At 38.4% G+C, this 17,229-nt stretch overlaps 1 protein-coding gene across 4 annotated transcripts; it reads right to left on the minus strand.

The window, feature by feature from the left end:
* Positions 1–2,529: 2,529 nt before the first annotated feature.
* On the minus strand, positions 2,530–11,287 carry LOC117597337 (inactive histone-lysine N-methyltransferase 2E-like). Of its 4 annotated transcripts, XR_008301276.1 has the most exons (14): positions 10,856–11,287; positions 9,695–9,830; positions 9,382–9,544; positions 9,064–9,256; positions 8,824–8,925; positions 8,639–8,710; positions 8,407–8,499; positions 7,560–7,652; positions 6,771–6,863; positions 6,130–6,201; positions 5,440–5,545; positions 5,132–5,196; positions 4,231–4,412; positions 2,530–4,127 (listed from the first exon to the last, which is right to left on the minus strand). XR_008301276.1 is itself a non-coding variant. In XM_053231568.1 (13 exons), exons 1-13 carry the CDS (start codon positions 10,952–10,954, stop codon positions 4,047–4,049), a joined length of 1,368 nt encoding a protein of 455 aa, XP_053087543.1. In that variant the 5' UTR covers positions 10,955–11,287; the 3' UTR covers positions 2,530–4,046. The 4 variants fall into 4 exon arrangements, 3 of the variants coding, with proteins under 3 accessions (XP_053087543.1, XP_053087542.1, XP_053087544.1); XM_053231568.1 differs by lacking the exon at positions 4,231–4,412; XM_053231567.1 differs by having other exon boundaries at positions 2,530–4,412.
* Between the last annotated feature and the right edge of the window lie 5,942 nt (positions 11,288–17,229).

Genomic DNA, 17,229 nt, shown 5'->3' on the forward strand with positions numbered 1-17,229 from the left:
TGCTAACATTTCACCACCTGAGCCATGAGTTATGTTAATAGGCCCACATGACCTCAGAGTCCAAGGCTGGATACTCTTGAGACGCCGGGTTCTCTATCAGATTCAGGAGACGTCCTGACAGGAATGGATTATGTGAGGAAAGCTAAGTATGTACTCAGTTAGACTCAAGGTTCCATGTTATCCGTAAGTCCTTAATTAGCCTTACATTCCCACAGACAGAAATCACACTGCTAGCCATCCTTTCAGCTCTGAAACACACTGCGAGGATGTTTTTATTGATTGGAGTCAATTTGGGGGGCGGGTATTAATTGTTTTTTCAAATGCAGCCTCTAGCTTGTGAAATATGAAGGTCAGCTATGTGCTTCTGAATTATTTTGGGGAAAGTTAGCACAGATTCAAGGAATGAAAAAGGGAAGCTTGAGGCTAGACTGATAATTCATTGGATAGTGGAGCAGGTAAGGATTTAGGAAAGTTTCAGAAATCTGAAAGTCATTATTTCGGAAAGAACTGGAAGGTTGGAAACTTCACCACTGAATTCAGCATGTAACAAGAGTACAGACTAAACACACTCCAGCTGTCTAGGTGCTGTTTTTCAGTCAGCTCTTTAGGTGATGTGCCTACTTGAGACAGGTAGACAAAGGATCCATCTGAATGCACTTGACTCTTTTTTTGATGTAGCTACTGAAGACAGGTAGACAAAAGACCCATCCTCCCAGCAGCCAGTGAACTTTAACCCCAGCCATGAGGCAAAGCCTTTTTTTTTTTAATAATCCTGTCTGAGTCTTTCAGGAGCCAACGTAGCACACCTATATTTAAACCTTCCGTGATACAGCACAGCTAAAAGCATCTGGACAAACGCTGAGCCATTTTCTTCTCAAATATTTATGGCTCAAGTCTTTGAAATGCACATTTGACCCCCTCCCCGTGTTCTACATCCTCCCTCCACTCCTGTCTTTCGACTCGGGAGAATGTCAGAGCAAGGTCACTTGGTCTTCCAGGGGATAAAGGGAAGTGTGTGGAGTGATGTGGCCTTTGGGTTTTAACCCCCATTTTCCCTACCATCTGCAAGGCTGTCAGGGAAGGTTATGACAGGGTTATGACAGGGTTATGGCAGGGCACGAGCTCAGCGGGGAGGGATCCACTCCCAGCGCTCTGCTGAGTTACAGTGATCTGACAGAACTGAATGCAACACACCATCCCAATCGCATGTCAAATGGAGACAGACAGAGAGAAAAAGGGAGGAGAGATATCAGATATCTTCACTAACCCTTCCCCAGCCCTGTCAGTATTCTCCCTCATCCTCTCTGACCCTCATTCAAGGTACAATAAACTCCATAATTATTGGCACTCTTTGTGAAATTAAGCATTTTTACATACATAACACATGCAATTTACTGAAATTTTGAGCTTCAACATACAGGAAATGATGTATGATTTTATCAAAATGCAATATTACACAGAGCACTGGTTATCAGCACCCCCCTTGGGTAATAACTTCATTTATGAAGCCTCCCGTGGAGATCCTGTAATAACAGCACTGAATCTCTTCCTCTAATGTCTAACATGGTTGGAGACACAAGGTTGGACCCTCCTCCAAGCAGAACATTTCAAGTTCCTTTATGGATTTAGATTTTGGTTGGCATGATCACTCTTGTTGGAAGATCCAAACAGCTAAGATTTAACCTCCTGGCAGAAGCAACCAGGCAATCCCATTAATGCTACATTCAAGTCCTGTTGGAAGTATCGTAAATACGAGGTGAGCGCACTTGAACACCACCACAATGTCCTAAATACAGCTCGGGAACTAATATTTTTATGAGCCGCCACTTTTCAAGTATGAATGTGATGCCTACAGCAGACGGTAAGACTTAAGTGGTAATTTTGAGTGTTAACAGTTCAGTTCTTTATTTTCTTGCAGTGAAGCTAAATAAACTTGCCATTGATGATACAACACCTCTGAACTCATATGCACGAACCTGCGAGGAGGTGTTGAACACAGCATAATTAGCTTCAATCTTCACAAGTGCTCCAGGACAGAAACTTGACAACCTCAAGTCCCAGACTTTTTTATGGTTCTGATTGTGCCCAATGATTTTATTTTTTTTATCTGTTTATGTATTTTTATATTCATCACCTGACTTGTGTAGGTCAACAAGCATGTGCCACTTTTATTTTAACCCTTAGAGCCTGATGAATGCCATTTGCAGGCGTTTTGCAACTCAGGAAGCGTTTATCACTCAGAAATAAGAAAATGTTTGTTTTTCCCAGTTGTGGTCCAGACCTTACTTCTATATTGTTTCATCTGTACAAGTAAGTGTGTTGATGTTATCAGTGTCAGAAATTCATCAAAAGTCTGGAAAAAGGGGTTTGTTCATTCAAATCATTGTGTGGAATTATTATCCATGCCCATTCTCTAAAAGGGTGCCAATAATTAAAGAGCTGACTGTAGTTCTTATTATAGTATAATAAGAACATAATAGACACACAAATAATGAGAAATTGACATAAATAAATAAACATGTATACACACACACACACACACACACACACATACTGGTTTTTAAGTCTTACGAGGACTTTGCCGGCCAAACCAGTTGAAACGTGGTTTAAGGGGACCCACCTTTCCCTTTGTGCTACAGCAATGCCGTAAACATCAAAAAATTTGGTTTTTTTTTAGCAAGACAAATTTCACTTCAGATTTCTTCTATGCAAAATTAAACTCTTAAACACAAGACCTGACATTATGGTTGCATATAAGGACCGTCTGAGAAGCTCCCGCCTCCGACAGAATTGGTACTTATAAGGTCACACCGCTTTATCGGGACATCAGTTTAACAATACACAAAAAAAGACTTTACACTGTATTAGAAGGACAGGCATGTTTTATTGGTACTCGACTTAACACAAACACAAACATGACCACATGGTGATTTACCGGGTCACCTGTGACTTAACAGAACAAGTCCTTCTATACAACAATTACAGAACATTAAGCAACTCAGGTTAGGGATACTACAACTGAGCACTTAAAAAACATAACTGTTAACTGTTAACATAATTTTTAACTCTGTTAAATACAGTCCCCTCTGAAAAGCAAGTTCAATTATATTGTTTTTCCTATACCTAGACATCTGGGTTTAAGATCAAATGACGAATATAAAATGATAGCTCAGAATTTTAGCTTTTTTTCCTGATATTTACATATAGATTTTTTAAACATTTTATTTTCAAGTGATGAAGTATGTTGGAACATGTGACTGGTGTTTCTTGTTGCCCAGGTGTATCCTGTTAAATTGATAGTTTAAAGAATTAGTAGCTATGAACAGCTACTCTTGTTTTGAGCTATGTATATGGGATGTATGTATGCTGGCTTGATACAGTTATTGCAAGTAAGGGATATGAACCAAATATTAAGTGCTGTTTAATTTACTTTAAGAGAATTTGTGCCTATACCAAAAGGTGCCATGTTTTAATCTGTGTAACACAGATATAAAAATCAGGAAATAAAAGCTGAAATTCTAAACCATCATCTCATATTCATCTTTTGACCTCAAACCCAAACGTCTTCAGTGTATAGCAAAAACAGACTAATTGAGCTTGCTGTTCCGTTACTTTCAGAGGAACCTTTATGTAGCATCCCTTGCCCATTTTTCCTGCTTCTAACACATCAACACAGAGAACTGACTGTTATACCAATATATCCCAACCCTCAACAAATGCCATCGTAGAGAAATAATCAATGTTATTCACTTCACCTTTCACTGGTTGTTATGTCTGATTGGTGTATACAACACGTATCAAAAGAATCAATTAGATTGTGATGTTTAAAATTGTGAACCTTATAGCCAGCTTATTGCACATAAAACAGCAGGTGCTCTATGGGACATGGGCAAAGCATCTGTGTTTGAGACTAAACAAACAAGTATATAAATATGCACATCATACAACCATAAAGACTGGGAGATATGATGACATATACTTTTGTTTCAAATTAAAAATAGGTAAAACAAAAATGATAATTATGAGTTATATGACTAAAATAAAAGTCAAAACCACATATATAACTTGGAAAATACAACCAGAACATCCAGCTTTGGCTTCTTTTGGTGGGTGATCCTTCTGCATCCCTGTAAGAAGAGATTACCACATTATTCAGCACACAAACAGTGTGGACTGATCATGACCAAAACAATTGGGCATGTAACACATCAATATGTTAGAAAAACCTACCAATCTGCACTGGTGCACTCATAGACACATTCATATTCTCACTTTCAGTGCCATTCTCAGATTCACTTCCATCAGTTTAGCCAGGAGAACTAAATGAACACCACGGTAGGGTCAGGGTTTTGGGTTTGGCAGCCATGGCAGAGTCTACATTCCCACACCAGATATCTCCTGGGGTTTGGAAGCTTTTAAGTGCAATGAAAGAAGATGATGTTGCCTCTGTAGTACGCAATGACTTTTGTAATTTCTAATCCATCAGTAGTTTTTCTTATTTTCAGTACAAGAAATTACAGATGACTGAAGACACTTCTCAGCTTCATCCACTTTAGCTTTGCCCTCTGCCATTAATGATTCCTCAACATCTCCATGTAAATCACTTCCACCAGCTCCCTCTCTTACTTCCAACAGTTGCTGGCTTGCAGATGTTCCAGTGACTGTTGTTGGCAGCATTAAACTGTCTGATGCACTGCCTAAAACTGCAACTTTTGACGTTCTGTAGGTCTCAGACACTTGCTTACCCTGAACTTTGCTTGAAAGATTATCTGAGGTTTGTGTATAGCTCGCTTCACTGTCATAATCTACATCAGTCAACTGCTCCTCATAAAGTAAACCAACTTCTTCTCTGGCCTTAACACACACTTTGCCCTTGCTTGCACCTTCAGGATTCAACTTGGCAATCTGGGAATAAATAGCCTTTCGTTTCTCCATATTCAAGGGGCATTCTCCTTGTAACTCTACTGAACTCTCAGATTCACTGTCTGACTCTGACTGTGGCACATATTCTTCATCTGATAGTGATTCATCCTCACCAGTACTTACTCTCTAGTACCAGAAAACAAACGATCACTAGAAATTGCACTTGCAAATGACTAAAATTTATATAATGAATTATAAATGCACTCACCCATGATAGTGACTCATTCTTAATAAGTTTTACAAAGCAGGACTTGTGCCAAAAACAATTGCAGACTGCAAAAGAGAGAGAAGTAAATAAGTAAGAATGTAAGACTTCAATACACATAAAACTAAAAACACCACAACTGTTGCCTTAACTCAATATAAAAAGATGAAGCTTAGAATTTTATTAATAATTTTCAAACCTTATGAATTTATGAGACCAGGACCACTGTCTGGAAACAATGGGCCAATTGGACAAACCATACCAGTTATAAATTAACTGCCATCTTAAATACTGTAAAGTACATTACTGACCTTTGCATCTCAGACCAATCCATTTGAGTGATGCTACAGGTCCAACACATGCTGCACATTTGTTCATGCTCGAAACAGTTGCGAGGACCATTTCATGTTTACAATTCTGTGAATAGAATTAATAAAACTCATTTGACATCACAACCAAAAATATTTGTCTAAAAGTAACTCTAGTGGAGGAATAACATGGAAAGCAAAATCCATTTATTTGATGTTAGATGATGTGCACTTTGGGCATTTTCACAACTCAAATACAAATACAGACAAAAAGAGCATGCCTGTTAGAGGTTTTACTCTTGACTTTATATAACAAAAGCTGAGGTGACAAAATACTAACAAGTATCTGGATATTCTAGATACTGCATCAGCATTCTCTTTCACACGTCTTCATTTTAATTCTGGATGTGTTTAAGTATGAGGCAATGGTGACAAAAAAAGCAAAATGTATGTTTTTAAAACAAATCAAAAATGATCAAAATAACTGATAAATATAGGTTTTGATAGCAGAACATGTTGCTCACTAATGTGATATTCGACATAGTGTATGAATGGCTTTGGTCATTACACATACAGTAGATATTTGAAATTATGCAACATGAAATAAATTATACAAATAATGAAGGAAATTATTGATGATGTATTCCATAGAAATATCATAAGCCAGAAATAATGTCTATCCAGCAAACTTACTTTTTCTGTTTTCTCACTTGGTGCTATTGTATCTTTTTCCTCAGGCCCAGATTGCTCCTTCACAATGGTAATCTGAAATATTAGACAACAAAATGTTAAGGTTACAGATTAACCAGGCTAGGAGTATTTTCTGGCAAACACCAAACACCATTTTCATGAATTAAAATGTTACACCGAGTGGGTGGTGGGTACAAAAGTTAGTGTCACATTCAAGATCCAAAAGGGCAATACAATTTTTAAACCTATTTTGGTTCAAACATGCATTAGCTTTAACTAATGGTGTTTTCCATGCAAACTACACCATTAAATAGGCAACAGTAGTCTACAACAAATGTGCTATGCATCAGTTCCTTGACACTCACACTATACTATGTCCAGTTACATTTTCTGACATGTCTGACCTCCAACAGCTCTCTGCATGCATGTATCAGGCACACTTTACTCTCGCACTCGACTTTATGACTATTTGATATACAGGAAGTGTATCCAAAAAAAATTGAAGACATCAAAAAAACTCCATTCTCATTCCAAACATCAGACAGGCAGGGCAGCTATAGTGTCTTTCTAACCAGTTTAGTGACATTAGCAGGCAATGGCTATCCTTTTGGACATAATTAATCAGAAGATGATCTCAAAATTACCTTTTCTGTCTCCTTTCTTGGAACCTCAGGCTCCATCTTGTCCTTTATAGTCGTCAGCACTGTTGTAACCTCAGTAATGGTTCCAGCTGTATTCTAAAAACAAAAATAACAAGAGATTTCTATGATGATAAACCAGCACCCAAGTCAGATCAATACACATTTACAGTGCACCACTCCCAGTGACTCTGAAGAAGCAGATAAATACCTAATAATGTATATGGTGTTCATGATATAGCTTCACAAAGTGAAGTCCCTCGAGACCAGGTTTCTGTCAGACGCTTTACACACAGCTGCTGATGTGCATTTACTATCACATGTCTACAAGGTCCCATTAATACCCAGTGTACTGATAAACCAGTGCTGTGCCACACACAAGCTGATGAACACAGAGTCATCATATAAATCAATACTGTCCTCATATACCATGTACTAGTCAAACACACTGACACACACTAATATTCCTCTGGTAGAGGATCCTTATAGCATAGTTCCTAAAGGTTCTCATTAGACACAGTGTTCTCATAAAACAGGTCTCAGCCATACACATCACATACACACACTAACTACATTCTTAATATAGTGCCTACAACTGCAGACACTTCTATCTCTGTGCTCAAGAAATGTTTCCAGTGCGAGGAGCAGCTCACAGACACACTTCACTATTACAGTGCACCAGTCCCAGTGACTTTAAACAGACAGTGTACTGTGATTAAAAACTCCCTCAAACTCCGCAAACTGCACAGAACAATTAGGGAGATAATTAATCAGATGATGATTTCTACAATTTACCTTTTCTGTCTCTCCTCCTGGAACATCAGTCTCCAACTTGTCCATCACAGACGTCAGCTCTGATGTAACCTCAGTGACGGCTCCAGCTATATTCTAAAAACAGACATCACAAAACATTTTTCTCATTTCACAATTGTTACACACACAGTATTCCCAAGAAGAATTTGGAATCAGCGATTTTCTGTAACAGTTGTGCTGGAAGTTTCCAACGAGTTTCAATCAACAAATTTTCAGTTCATCCACAGTAGCGCATCAGCTGTCTTCCATCATTGCATCTCTCAAATGCTCTATAGGGTTTAGGTCAGGGCTCTGGGAAGTGTTCATATGTGCACTGTATATACAGTATATTAGGGAAGTGCACTGTATATATGGTATACTATTTATACCCATATAATGAACATCCATCAGTGACAATGATGCCCGTAAAAACAGTGCTGTAGCTGATTAACTCATAACTGCACCCCACACACTGTAACGTGTGTGTCACTGCTGTACTCACGGTAGACCACATATATACTCAGTGCTGCTCCTATAATGGTCCCCTACTACTGAGGGATGAGAATATAACACACTGCACATAGTAAAAGGAATGAACTCTAGTCAGTAACTATACATCTATTAAATGCCAATTTAAGATAATGTATGTGGTGTACATGATATAGCTTCACAAAGTGAAGTCCCTCGAGACCAGGTTTGTGTCAGATGCTTTACACACAGCTGCTGATGTGCATTTACTATCACATGTCTACAAGGTCCCTTTAATACCCAGTGTACTGCTAAACCAGTGCTGTGCCACACACAAGCTGATAGGGGGATCATTAATCAAAACATGATTTCTATAGTTTACCTTTTCTGTCTCTCCACCCGGAACATCAGTCTCCAACTTGTCCATCACAGACGTCAGCTCTGATGTAACCTCAGTGACGGCTCCAGCTATATTCTAAAAACAGACATCATAAAACATTTATTATTAATAAAACCAAATTTTCAATACTTATTATTCAAGCTTGTAAATTGGGTATAGAATTGTATATGTAAAATCAACAGGTTTTAATTCATTATATATTTCTGTAAATGACCTGTTCTGTTTGGTTGATGGCTGCCTGGGTATCTTCGGTCACAGGGGTAAAGGGGTCTGCCTCAGAAACAGCCTACAGAACAGGTTAAAGAGCAAGATGAAAGGCATGTATTAAAACTGGAGCACTGCTTGGTTTCAGCAGACCATGTTAGCCATCTTCCAATTCTTTCACTGACTACAGGATACCTGGTGCTGTGACAGAGACTGATTGTCTTTCACCCTCCTGGCCTCACTCAATGCCATAGTGCTGTTTTCCTCTGGTGGCAGTTGGTGTTCTTCAGCTACAATCTGTGAAGATTTGTTAGGACAGTGTAAAATATTGGGAATATAATTAGATGATTGTAGCATGTAATGATTTGTAAGTTATGTTTGCACCGGCATGTTTAAGCGTGGCCCAATAACACTGAATAGTTCAATCTTCAATACCTTATTTCTCCAAGGCAACTCAGAATTGCCATAATCGTATGTGATTTCTTCTCCAGGGTCGATGCTCCTAGTCGCAAATAAACACAGATGAGGCTTTCCCTCTACAGTGATTATTTTCATTTTGCTGTTTGGGCTGATGTGGTCATCATTGACAAGTCTCCCAAGGGAACCATCTTCTCTGGAAGCATCGACACTGAAGCATGATATAAGACAACACATAACATCTTGTGGCTGCACAGAAGACCTTTTCAAAACTTTATGCATTAGCATGATCTTACAGAAAACATTATATGAAGAACAATGCAATGTTATACATACCATAAGAGTCTTCCATTGAAACGGAATTCATACATGAACGCTTTCATGGCATCGTGATATAACTTCTGTCGTCGTTCACATTCAGCTTTGTTTATGAGTTGTCCTCTGTACTCCAAAAGAAAATCTCCCTTATCAAAATGAACACAACTGAATACTCCACGTCCTGTATGAGAAAGCACAACACCTGTTAGTCCAGTGTTTATTCAAGCCGAGCAGCACATCTGCAGTGTTCTCTAACATCCTGATGCTCCTAAATAAGAATAATAATTTTTTAAACAAAAAAAATAACAAAGAATGACATATTAAGACTTACCTATAAATGAATTTATATATTTCACATCAAATCCCTCCTTGTCTTTGGCAGCAGATGTGAAATATTCAGCCTCCTGTTTGGGATTGTCTCTCCTCCTCCTCCTCAGCTTCATCTCACACAGTCTGTACACCGGACGCTGTGTGTCCACGCACAACTCATCCTTAGTACTTTAGTTCATTTAGTTTATACTTAAGTTTGAAGCCTTAAAACACTTTGGCCTGTATATAGGTTATTGTTATATAAATGTAAAGCAATGTAAATTTCCTGTGAGCCTACCGAGGGCTCCATCAGTGATGCTGAAGGATGTGCTGTTACTCTGCTGTGACGTCACCGCAGCACCAGCACACACAGCTGATAAACAAACCACACCACTCTCATTTATATACTATATATAAAAATATATAATAAATATATATAATAAATATATATAGTTATTTAAAGGTGCGAACTAGCTTATTTACGAGGCGTGTAGAGACTGTCAGGGGTCAGAGAGAGTAAAACCCGCAGCTGCAGCATGATAAAATGTTAAAGTGTTAAATCGCGCGCCCCCGACGCGCGCCCCCGACACGCACTACAGCGGCGCGAGCTAACAGGAAGTGATGCAGCCAAACTAAGCAACTGCAGCTAACTAACAGTTAATAGAGTTCGCTCCGGGATTAATAAAATAACACCGAAATAAACACTTCTCCAGTCTCCATGCTGTTTGTTGTTTACCGGTTGTTGCTTGTGTTCAGCTAACGCAGGCCACTCGAAACCATTTGAGCTACAAACCATACACCCGCACTGTGTTCCGGAAGAGATGATTTAAAGATCAGCGATGTCGCACATTAGCATTAAATATCATTAGCAACGCTACCATGCTAATTTACCGATATTTCCCGTTTATATTAATTAAACCAAATTCACATAAACCATAACCTACACTTAAACTCATTCATTAAAAATACATTTGCCAAGTTTTTAAAGTAGAGAATTCTGTGATTATTATGGTAACTAGCAGGATTTTTAAGATATACTCATTAGACTAAACATGTACCCCATTCTCATGAGCATAATCATTTATTTTTTAATCTGAATATGTATAAACTAAAGTAAACGTGCATTTTGCAATATAATCATATAAAGTACATTTAATAAAGTGTATAAAGTTAATTCTCATACCTGTTTTTTAAAGATTGACGTATTATGAGTTCCGCATGATGACGCGCTGCACATAGAGAAACTCCGCCCACAAACCGAGACACGTGACATGAATGACATCGGCCGCAGCCAATCAGAGCGCGAATTAGGCGAGTCAGCGGTAGCCAATCAGAAGGCTCAAATTTTGTGTGAGTGTGTAAGTTGGTGCAATACCAAGACCAGACTAAAGGGGGCGCTATATTAAATTCCGAGTTAACACTGTGTAAAGTCAGTTTCAGGGGTATGTGGTGTAAGTGGACTTCGACCGAAACTTTGAATTTTAGCTTCTCTTACTTAGATATATATAGATATATTAGAGGAATTATGGGGACACTGTCCCTGTCCTCATAATTCCAAATGTCCCCGTAGTGTCGGTACGTAATCAGGTCAAAAGTCCTCATAAGCCACAAAAACCAACGCAAACACACACACACACACACACACACAGGGCTGGTGGCCCATTATTGCCAAATGTCACAGCTATGACACAGTTTTAACACTGTATGCTCACACACAGGTACAGCAGGGTAGGGGGAGGACAGGACATGTAGACTGACAAGTTGCCACACAAATAGACACAGACCCCTCCTACACACACACACACACACACACACACAGATAGCTCTGTCTGGGCAGGTTGCACCAGGTGGCACGACCCCCTCCTCTCCTCATGTCAGCGAGCAGTGGGCAGAAATAATGTCACACTAATCCACTGACCACATTCCTGGCTCGCAGTGCTAGATGGATTTCATTTCCATCTCTCTTCAGGTTTACACAACATTTACACAACAAGCATCATCCTGGACTGCCTGAAGTGACGGAGAAGAGAATACAGAATATGTTTATTAATTTGATTAATGGCTAGGCCTGTCAGAATCAGAAGCGGTATATAAGGTAAAATGTAAAGCTAGGAAGATTTAAAAAATAATAATAATAATATATTGTAGAAATATAAGATATTGTGATGTAGGATATGTACATTCCAATATAATTACAACAGTAAAGATTTGCTGTGTTCATTATTTATAGTGCTTGTGCTGCAAATGAGGTAATGTATATAACTAATGTGATGCTGTAGCTCCTGGTTGTACAAGAATTATAAAACAAGTTTTTTTTTTTAATATAAGTAATATATATACTATATTTTGTATTTATAAAAGAACATCACATCATAGCTTTTATAGTAATGTTTAATGTCTTGGAGCATTTGAAGTTAGTTCCTGTTTTTATGTGTGTTATAAACAGCTTTTAACAGTCACCAGCATCACTTTTTTTCTTTCTTGAAGTTAACGAGACAAAAAAAAGCAACTTGTCATTTTACTGAAAAACTGCAGAGCCCTCCATGTCAGAACAGCTTTACCTCTGACCGTTAAATAAACGCTAAATAAACGTCTCCTCACAGAGAACTTCACCAACTATTTGAACTACTGCTCCAGCTGCACAGTTATAGAAATTAAATCAACATCTTCTGACCTATCAGATAAAAGTAAGCTGGCTGGCTAAATTTAAGCTTGCTTTCCTGTCCTTTTATGCACATTGTTCACCTGAATATACAGTAAAGTCAGTGTTTTGTGGGTTGTTGACATGGTAAAGTTTTCTGTGTTTTGTAACAGTCAGAGGTAAAGCTGTAACTTTAAGATTTCTAACCTGGGAAAGTCTTTAGGATGGAGGACTTTTGAGTTTTCGGGTTTCATTTACTTCAAGAGAGAAAAAAAAGAGTCTGGTGAGGGAACAAGTGTTTATAGCTGCTAAACATAAGTGATAACAGGAACTAACTTGTCTCATGGATGTTCCACATCATTAAACATAACTATAAACTAATAAATAGTAAAATGTGTCATTCTTTAATTAATAAAAAAAACATTGTTGGCAAATTGTTGTGGTATATGAGGAATAAAACACCTCAGGACATGCCACTATTGGACAATAATCAACTTCAGTGTAGTAACAGTAACTCTGTTTCACTTTAGGCCATATTACACATATTATTTTTCTATACCAGCAGTTATCATTAGTGATATCGCACTTATCTCAGTCATACTGGTTGCAGAAGAAGTTTTTGTTTTTTACTGAAGAAAGCTATGTTTTATTCCTTACTTATGTTTTCTTTTAACATGTACTTAAAGCTTTGCAGTTGATTTTGAGTTAACCCAATGACACTGGACTCCATTTTGTACAACTCTGACCTACATAGCAACAGTAACTAAGTGTGGTTGGGCCTGGGCTTGAGCAATAATTAGCTTTTTAATAATAATAATAATAATAATAATAATAATAATAATAATAATAATAATTTATTTATATTGTGTTTTAAATCTCATAATCTCAAAATTATTATGTATATTTTATTATTTCAGAAATTGCATATATTCACTTTTATATTTTCTTTTTTTCCTACACTTGAACGCACAAAGCCTGGGTTTTGTTGAAAGTACTATATGGCCTTATTGAAAGCTTTATAAACATATTCACAAGAAAAGAGAAACAGCTATTTGTCCTTTAAGGTTGTTATTAACAATGTGAGCTTATTTCAGTCAAACGATTCTTTAGAGGATTTGTGATTCATGATGATAAAAACCTCTATACAATCTCCTGACTTCAATCACAGAGCCAAATATTTAACCTTGAGTTAGAGGCAGTCTGAAAATGAGGAATTGAAAAGAGAGTTTGAAGAGCATTCTTCACTGCTCAACCACACACACACACACACACACACACATACACTCATACATACGCGCACACATACACACACACACCCATACATACATGCACACACACACACACACACTGACCTCACTTGGGCTTTTGAAAGTACTTTTTACCATGGCTCACTAAGAGTGTTTAATATCTCTGTTTTCTTTTCTTAGCTCAAGAGGTTACACACACACACACACACGCACGCAAGCTTAAACCCCCAGCCTAAATTCTTGTTTTTTACTTACTGAGTATTGTCTGTAGCCTATAAGGTTCTGAGTAACAAGAAGGTTATGAGTTCAAATCCCAAAACTGACAGAAAGCCACTACTCGGGCCTTTTAAAAAAAACGCTTAACTGCTCGTCCCTTTGCTTGGTGTGTATCCTATTACAATTGTGCTAAATGAAAAAAAAAATTCAATGTAAATGTAATCTGAGTTGAAAATTTATGACACAAAAACAATCCCCACTGTGAATTTCATCTGCCTTACATCATACAGATAAAGACGTGCACGAAAACGCGACAGCCTCCTACACGCCTCAGCGTTTAAGCGCCAGTACTTTTCCAGCTGCTTTCCTATCAGGCCGCTCCACCCGTGTCGAAGCTAAACCTGAGATGACCATGGTGGTCAGGCCTCTAATAAGGCCCACTTTGTTAGTAATGGAGGTGAAGGAAGTGGGTCTGCTTATTTATGGCGTAGTTCTGGCATATTCTGGGCACGGCACCTATTAATATAGTACTAGTGGGAATACGGGCTATGAAAATAGTCAAAGTAAACAATGATGTGAGCCAGAAAAGGCCTCAGAAATGGAAATGTGCATCACATTGCATTTCCATGCATAGACTTCTAACAGTAGGAGGGGTGTGGTTTTAAATATGGCTATGTCACAAGAAAAAAGGGGAGCTTGCGGGGAATGACGGCATCAGTGGAAAACTACTACTGTTTTGGATGTCAGCATCATGACACCATGTCTTTAGAATTTTAGCCCAACGCTGACTCTTGTTGAGGTAAAGGCTTTTGCACTTCAGCTGCTTGAACTTTGCCCTCATTTCCTGAGCTTAGACCACTTAGAAGGGCTGAGGGGTTTAAAATAGACACAACCCAAACACAGAGAGAGTGCTTGAGTGAAAAAAAGAAAAAAAAAATTCCCCATGAGTTCACCACCAGCTTCAGGCCTTTATCTACGCATACGCATACACTTTATATACGGTGTCCCAAAACATTCCATACATAGTGGAAATTAATACTTGTAAAATGTAACTTTATTTACAAAACGTCCTCTACATGATTGCCATTTCTGTGTAAAGACACACGGAGTCGTCTCTCCCAACTTTGGCTCTCAGTTTGGTAACAGTCTCGTGTGTGATGTGCTTGCCATGTTTCCTGTTAAAGTCCATCACAACCCTGTCACAGCTTCCCAATCCAGCCATGAGAAAGATTTCAATGTGCTCTTCTTTTGTCAAAGCTGACTGAAAAAAATGTATAATATAAACTAAGTCTGAAAAATTTTGGAAGAGATTTTGCTAAAAAGTGTTACTCTCCCCTGTATGGAGACTTCTGGGACACCCTGTATATATATATATATATATATATATATATATATATATATATATATATATATATATATATATATATATATATATATATGTGTGTGTGTGTGTGTGTGTGTGTGTGTGCACACCATCCTGAGCGAACATCTTGTCCCTTGTGCCAAATGTGCTCCCTTCATACTGCATTGGTATATAGAAACCCATAAATTCCACCTTGCATTATTTTCCCAATCATTTCCCTGCTCTGTTATGTAGTAGCGTATAGCCTATTTCATACATCACCACATTAGTGATGCTGCTTCGCCGCCGGTAACACACCCTGTCTCTCTGTGGAGCGCGGGGATGATGATTCCATAAACAACCCGAATGGAGTATTTGTCAGGCTGAGTTGAATGCAAACGATCCTAAATCAAGGCTGCTATCTCATCCTAAGACTTTACAGTCCTGCACAGCACGGCCATTTGTGCTGGAAAGACCCCTGAAGCTTTATGGGTTAGCAAAGAAAAAAAAATGAAATAAATAAAATGGTAAAGAATGTTTTATCCAGTGTGGCTTTATGCACTCTTGATTTACACTGCACATTTGTCGACGATAAAGCCGCTGCATTATTCATCTAGCGGTATTTAACAATATTTTTTGTGTTGCAAGGCCTAATTGTTACACAAAGCCAGATCAGCGGGTAGCGAGACGTGTCGATTAAGTTTAATGGCCTCCCTTCACTAAAGACATTACATCCTGCCCTTAGGCTTTCTGTGGCACCAAGATCCTTCTGTTCGCTCATAAAACACCTCCACATAAACAACACAATCTCGCATCTTTATAGTGCAAACGACTACAGCAAACGATACCATATCACCACATTTTATATATATATATATATATATATATATATATATATATATATATATATATATATATATATATATATATATACTATAAACTAAACCACAACAGGACCAATTAGGTGTAATAAAGCAGTGCTAATTCACCAGTGAGGAGATTTTGTGAGGACGTCTTGCGTAGCGTAGTATGTCACACACCAGGAAACTGCAAGTCCATGGAGAACACCTCCATCCCCGGTCGTGTATATATTACCATTTAACTCCAATTCCACCTATTAGTCTGAGTATTAAAAGAGGGAATTGTGTGCACGTTCGCGCCAGCAGTGGTGGCGATCCAATTGGAGGGTCTAATTGATTAGACACAGCTAGAGAGATGAGGAGATGAGCGCTGATCGGCTAGATTGAGATTGGCAGATGAGTAAAATGGATTGGATAGACTTCAGTGTAGATGAGAGGCCAGGAGTGGGAAAGTGAAAATGCGGCTGCGTGCAAGAGGAGAAAGATTATTTAAAAAATAAAAAAAGCTGATTACAATCAGAGAGGGAAAGATGCTATTTGTTATTTCGAATGGGTGGCTGGTTTTGTCTGTTTACTAGGAAGTTAGCTGTGACGTAGGCCAAAGTGGTGCATAGCAGTTTGAATGCTGAAGATAAGATGCTGATTTTAGCATTTAGCACTTAAAATAACTCCATATATACACAAATCCACCTGTGAAAACATTTATCTTGTAATCTCTTGCCTATAAATCTTGTCGTTTTCCCAAAACCCAATTGTTCTTTGATTTAGAATGCTATACTAAAGGGAAGTCTGTGCGATATGAAAAAGGAAGAGCAATCAAACAGAGCACACTGCTATTTTTTATTACAACACTGTAGACACTGCTTCCTGTTCACAGACATCTTTGATCACATGGTACACTATCTAAATATGTGGAGCTGAACTACCATGACGTGTGTGAGACTGAGACAGAGAAAAGAGACCCAGGATTTAAGCATGTAACAGCTAATTCCCTGTATCATGGTGAAACCCTGAGGCCTCCCACCATGCGGCTTTCCTCAGCAGAGCCCAGATTTCATCATCGGGAGCACAAGAGACCCACCACAGTGCTGGCAGAAAACAGTGAAGGGAAAGCAAGAGTAAAGACAGCTCACTGTGTCCGTGAGGAGAGCAGGAGGCCTGTAAATGAACAATAGAACGAATCATCTTTCCTCTCACACTCTGAGCAGGAGATCTATCACGCTGGGCCTGTTTAAGTTGGAGCACGATTAG

Source organism: Pangasianodon hypophthalmus, chromosome 29 (genome assembly GCF_027358585.1).
Source record: "Pangasianodon hypophthalmus isolate fPanHyp1 chromosome 29, fPanHyp1.pri, whole genome shotgun sequence".
Classification (NCBI taxonomy): Eukaryota; Metazoa; Chordata; class Actinopteri; order Siluriformes; family Pangasiidae; genus Pangasianodon; species Pangasianodon hypophthalmus.